The sequence below is a fragment of the Sorex fumeus genome, unplaced genomic scaffold (genome assembly GCF_029834395.1).
Source record: "Sorex fumeus unplaced genomic scaffold, SorFum_2.1 ptg000020l, whole genome shotgun sequence".
In the NCBI taxonomy this organism is placed as follows: Eukaryota; Metazoa; Chordata; class Mammalia; order Eulipotyphla; family Soricidae; genus Sorex; species Sorex fumeus.
This window is the reverse complement of record NW_026606077.1, coordinates 10,304,922-10,310,841: the sequence shown is the minus strand read 5'-3', so window position 1 is coordinate 10,310,841 and position 5,920 is coordinate 10,304,922. Positions and strand designations below refer to the sequence as shown.

The following is a 5,920-nucleotide window of genomic DNA, read 5'->3' as shown; positions in this document are numbered from 1 at the left end:
CCCCAGCCCGCGCGCCAACAAACTCGAACGGAGCCGCCCGGGCCGGAGTCACCCCAGCTACTCCGTCTGACAGCGCGGGTGGGAGAGACTAAGCCCGCCCGGGACTTCATATCCCACCCTCGCTCCCCAGACAGCGACGCTCAGGCCTCACTGACGCGGGCCTTTGCACTTTAGCTGCGATCCGAGAGGGGGCAAAGAACCCGAGCAGAGGGGGATGCGCCCCTCACCGCCCTCCAAGACTCAGGGTTACACTGGTCGTGGGCTCCGAGAAGTGTTTGAGTCTGGAGACAGTACGGAGAGTGGGGTCCGCGACAGGGCAGTGGCCTTGTGCCCGCATGCCGCGCGCCCCGAGGGACTCCCGGGCGGGAGGCGGGGCGGGGGCGCATCTCCCGGGTTAGACGTCATCGCCGCCCTCTAAGCGACCCCTCTGAACTCCGCGGTCCCCACGGACCAAAGTCCCCGGGGGTGGAAGCGGGTATCACTTTCTCAGACACAGGTCGGGCGAGGCGCGCACCCTGGGCCTGCTGGGGCGCACCTGCGCACTTTCCTCTCACTATCCCTTTTTCTGGCACGGAGCCCCTCTTTCCCTTCCTCCGTAGACCCCACCCCTTCCCCACAGCCGCCTTCCGTCCCGGGAGGCTGCTTCTCTTTCCTCTCCTCCGGTTCTCCCCCGGTCTCTTCCTCTCCGTCTCTCTCTCCCTCTCTCCTTTTCCCTTCAAGTCGCACCCGCCTTGTAATCAGCAACAAAAGCTGACATAAATCACGGGCGGATTGACAAGAGCTGACAAATAACTGATTGATTGCGGTCGAGGAACATTGACAATTGATGGAGGGGTGGAGGTGCCCAAAGAAATGGGGGGGGGGGGGAGGTGGAGGAGAGAAGAAGAGAGGGTGGCAAGGGAGAGTAAGGAAGGGGGGCGAGAGTGTGAAACAGAGGAAACATGTGACCCCGGCTCCTGCCCCAATCTGCTCGTTCGCGAGCGTCACGTGAGCGGGAAGGGCGGGGTGCCCGGTGCGCGGCTCCGAGGAGCGCCGCCGCCGCCTCCGCTGCCCACCTAGCTTCTGGTTTCTCCGCCACGGATTCTTGGGAAATCCAGGCGGGCGGGCGGACTTTCAGCATCCGCTCCCCACCTTTCCTTATCCCGGCGGCCGTTCCGCGAGCAATTTTAATACCAAATAGAGAATACTTGAAGTGCGAAGACCCCCCCACCCCGCATTCCGTGCGCCCCTGCAGTGAACTGTCTGGCAGTTGTCCAGACTCCGGCGGGTCTGGACACCCCGTTCCATCGCTTCCTCATTCGCTCTCTCCTGCGCAAGGTTTCAATTTATTTTCGATCTGGGGGCGGGGGGGGGGGAATGACGCCCAGGAGGAAAAACAGAGGGAGGCGGCAGATAGCAACCGTAGAATAAATGTCCAGCTCGTCCTCGAAGCGAAGCCTAGGGAGGGGACACACGAGCTGGGGGCGGGGGGGGGGGCGGCGGCGAAGAGAGAGCTGCCCATTAAAACCTGCGCTGAGAGTCCTGGCGGCGGCGGCGGCGGCGGCGCGGGACGCGTCACATCCCCTTGACCCTCCAATCACCTCGGGCTCCCATTTGATTGGAAGGCGGCAAAGGCTTTAATCTCCCCCTCGGTGCAGCTGCTTTTGAAGTGAGTTTCCTCGCCAGAGCCCCGGCTGGACAGGCAGCAGCTCACATCGCAGAGCGCAGCGGCGGCGCGGGGCCGCGAGTGCGCAACGCAGGGGCGCAGCCCGAGGCGGACCCCGCCAGCCCCCCCGGCGCTCCCGCAGTCCGGCCGGCTCCTCCCGCTCGGCCCCGGCTTCTCCGCCCGCCACCCAGGATTATTCGCTTCGGGATCCCGGCGCCGAGGAGGCGCGCTGGGCGCTGGTGGCCGCCGCGCCAGCTCCTTCTGCTGCTGCTGCTGCTGCTGCTGCTGCCGCCGCTCCTGCTCCCCGGGCGAGCGCGCAGCCCCGAGCCCGCCCCGCACCCGGAGCCCTCCCCCCCCGCTGCTCCCATGCGCGCGGGTGGGTCATGAGCACAGCGCCCTCGCTTTCTGCCCTACGAAGCAGTAAGCACAGCGGCGGCGGCGGCGGCGGCGGCGCCGCGGACCCTGCCTGGACCAGCGCACTCTCTGGAAATTGCTCCCGCCCCGGCCCCGGCTCGTCCCCGGCCGGCAGCACCAAGCCTTTTGTGCACGCCGTGCCCCCCTCTGACCCACTCCGCCAGGCGAACCGCCTGCCCATCAAGGTGCTGAAGATGCTGACCGCAAGGACTGGCCACATTTTGCACCCCGAGTACCTGCAGCCCCTGCCTTCTACTCCTGTCAGTCCTATCGAGGTAAGGACCCGCTCCAAAGGCGGACCGAGGCCCCTGACCCTGAGACTGCCGCCCCACGGAATTTCTTTCTCGGAGTGTGGGAATGGGAGTTGGGATGGGGGGGGAGGTCTGAGTGATTCAGCTCCACGATGGCGGTGGCAGGAGGTGGGGGGGGGGGGAGCCAGAGGGTGTTCCGCACCTTAAAACTAGGGCTGAACGGAGGAAGGAGGTAGAACGAGGTGTGAAAGCTAGGGGGCAAGGTAGCTCAAACTTGTTTTCCCCTTTGGTATTAAAGCCCCCCACCTAGGCGCCCCCTCAGTCTCGTCTGCTGAGAGTCGGATATACGGTTCCCAAACTCGCAGTTCTCGGGGTCGAGCGAAGCTGGTATTTGTGCACAGCCTTGCAGGCGCCAGCGCCCAAGCCCTTACTCAGGCGTTGGGGTGGGGTGGGGTGTGGAAGTGCGGGGTAGAGTTCTAGGTCTGGGACCAGAAGCCAAAACATTTCGTATTTTTAAAATCCGGTTCGAGTTTAAGACAGGAAAGATCTATGGGGAGGGGATGTTTGCGTCCTTTCTGCAAGTGTGTGTGTGTGTGTGTGTGTGTGTGTGTGTGTGGGAAGTGTCGCGTAGAAACGCGCTCGGGGTTGGAGGGGCGTTTGAGCAGAAACCAGGATTCTGAAAGGTTTCCCCTTCTTCCTTTTTGCGCCCCCCTCTCCCAGCTTGATGCCAAGAAGAGTCCGCTGGCACTGTTGGCGCAAACATGCTCGCAGATCGGCAAGCCAGACCCTTCGCCCTCCTCCAAACTCTCCTCGGTCGCCTCCAATGGGGGCGGCGCGGGCGGCGCCGGCGGCGGCGCCGGGGGCGATAAGGACGCCAAGTCGGGGCCCCTCAAGTTGAGCGACATCGGCGTGGAGGACAAGTCGAGTTTCAAGCCGTACTCCAAACCCGGCTCGGATAAGAAGGAGCCGGGAGGCGGCGGCGGCGGCGGCGGCGGGGGCGGCGGCGGCGGCGGCGGCGGCGGCGGGGGGGTTTCGGCGGAGAAGTCCGGATTCCGGGTACCGAGCGCCACCTGCCAGCCGTTCACGCCCAGGACAGGCAGCCCCAGCTCCAGCGCGTCGGCCTGCTCGCCAGGAGGCATGCTGCCCTCGGCCGGGGGCGGCCCCGAGGGCAAGGACGACAAGAAGGACCCCGACGCTGGCGGCGGCGGCGGCAGCAAGGGCTCCGGGAGCGCGTCGGCCGAAGGGGGCCCCGCGGGGCTGGCGCACGGCCGGATTAGCTGCGGCGGCGGCATCAGTGTGGATGTGAACCAGCACCCAGACGGGGGCCCGGGCGCCAAGGCGCTCGGCTCGGACTGCGGCGGCTCCTCGGGCTCCAGCTCGGCCTCCGGCCCCAGCGCGCCCACCTCGTCCTCGGTGCTGGGCTCTGGGCTGGTGGCTCCCGTTTCGCCCTACAAACCGGGCCAGACAGTGTTTCCTCTGCCTCCCGCGGGCATGACCTACCCGGGCAGCCTGGCGGGCGCCTACGCCGGCTACCCGCCCCAGTTCCTGCCCCACGGCGTGGCCCTGGACCCCACCAAGCCCGGCAGCCTGGTGGGGGCGCAGCTGGCGGCCGCCGCGGCGGGCTCTCTGGGCTGCAGTAAGCCGGCGGGCTCCAGCCCCTTGGCCGGGGCGTCGCCGCCGTCGGTGATGACCGCCAGCTTGTGCCGGGACCCGTACTGTCTCAGCTACCACTGCGCCAGCCACCTGGCCGGGGCGGCGGCCGCCAGCGCCTCCTGCGCGCACGACCCCGCCGCGGCGGCCGCGGCGCTCAAGTCCGGATACCCGCTGGTGTACCCCACGCACCCGCTGCACGGCGTGCACTCGTCGCTCACGGCGGCCGCGGCGGCCGGCGCCACCCCGCCCTCCCTGGCCGGCCACCCGCTCTACCCCTACGGCTTCATGCTCCCCAACGACCCGCTGCCCCACATCTGCAACTGGGTGTCGGCCAACGGGCCGTGCGACAAGCGCTTCGCCACGTCCGAAGAGTTGCTGAGCCACTTGCGGACCCACACGGCCTTCCCCGGGACAGACAAACTGCTGTCGGGCTACCCCAGCTCGTCGTCTCTGGCCAGCGCCGCCGCGGCCGCCATGGCGTGCCACATGCACATCCCCACGTCGGGCGCTCCGGGCAGCCCCGGGACGCTGGCGCTGCGCAGCCCCCACCACGCGCTGGGACTCAGCAGCCGCTACCACCCCTACTCCAAGAGCCCGCTCCCCACCCCCGGCGCCCCCGTACCGGTGCCCGCCGCCACCGGACCCTACTACTCCCCCTACGCCCTCTACGGACAGAGACTAACCACGGCCTCGGCGCTGGGCTACCAGTGAAGGCGGCCGGGGCCGAGCCGGGCGCCCGGGCGCGGGCGGAGGGGAGGGGCCGCGGGAGGGGCGGGAGCGGGGCAGAGGCGACGGTCACCCGTGCGCGGGGAAGGCCAGGGCCAGCGGAGGAAAACGTTCTATGCCCGCCGTATCCATCCCCCTAAAGCACGACGGAGAGCCGGTGGGAAACACCACTCCCCCACCCCACCCACCTCTCACTCCCCACCCAAACTTTCTAAAAGTTGGAAAAATATCATTTGACTTTTTATAGAAAAAAAAGAAAGAAAAATAATCGAGGTGTTCGTCTAAGGACTGCATCGATGGGCACCGGTATTTATTTATGTTAGCTCCAAGCGGACCCGTGGTTCAGAAGTGCATTATTTAGTTTGAGCTCTGTAGGTAAAGAGGAGGGGGGATTAAAACTCGAGGGTAAGAAAAATGTGGAAAACAAACCCTCCCATCCCTTGTAGATTATAAATAAATACAAAACCGCCACAGAACTAGAGGTCTTCTCTTTAATGTTACTTTAAACTTGCTATGATTGTATTGTACGTTCTTATTTAATGTCTGATCGAAACACCAATTTACATGCATGTTTGTTACCAAAAAAAAGAAAAAGAAAAAAAAACAAGTCACAATTTGTTCAACTCTGATTTCAAATTGCAATTATTTTTAAGGTGTATACCATCGAAAGAGAATGGGTATTTTTTTGTATGTATTCTGGAAGAAAACAAAAAAAAAAGGAAAAACAATTCTATTCCAAAACCTCATTTGCCTTATTTTGTTCTTTAAAAGGAACACTTAACTATTTTTAATTTTTAAGTCCACCCGCTGAGAAGGGGACAAGTAAGGTTTACGTCATGTACTAAAATAATAGACAATGTATCGCTTTAAAGATTAAAATTCCGTATATTTGATGTATTAAAAGGTTTTACTTCTTCTTATTATCTTTTTATTTTTGGGGTTAAAGGAGAGAGAAGAGCACGGCCGCCTCAGCCGCAGTGGGCGCCCCGGGGCCCTGGCACCCGCTCCGCGGGACGCAGGCCGCTTTGGAGCCGGCTTTGCTGTGACTTTCGGGAAGCCGCAGCGGCGGGGCCGGGCTGCCCGTGGGCTCGGCCTCGGGGAAGGAATTTTTAAGGAGGGGGTTTCACCGTTGAAAAAGTGTCCCGAGCTGCCGCTCATTTCGTTTTTAACGTTTCTCCCGGCTGTCGGTTTGTTTAAAGTGCAGAATAAAGGAAGGAGGGGGAAGGTTGCT

The 5,920-nt window shown here is 63.1% G+C and overlaps 1 protein-coding gene across 1 annotated transcript; it reads left to right on the top strand.

The window, feature by feature from the left end:
• Positions 1–1,465: 1,465 nt before the first annotated feature.
• Positions 1,466–5,605, top strand: ZNF503 (zinc finger protein 503). The gene is made up of 2 exons (XM_056113520.1): positions 1,466–2,334; positions 3,031–5,605. Exons 1-2 carry the CDS (start codon positions 2,029–2,031, stop codon positions 4,672–4,674), a joined length of 1,950 nt encoding a protein of 649 aa, XP_055969495.1. The 5' UTR covers positions 1,466–2,028; the 3' UTR covers positions 4,675–5,605.
• Positions 5,606–5,920: the final 315 nt, after the last annotated feature.

Excerpts from the sequence above, each read along its gene's own strand:
- ZNF503 (XM_056113520.1), top strand. The coding sequence starts at position 2,029 with ATGAGCACAGCGCCCTCGCTTTCTGCCCTACGAAGCAGTAAGCACAGC. Across the intron at positions 2,335-3,030 it reads CTCCTGTCAGTCCTATCGAG|CTTGATGCCAAGAAGAGTCC; the intron begins GTAAGGACCCGC and ends CCCCTCTCCCAG.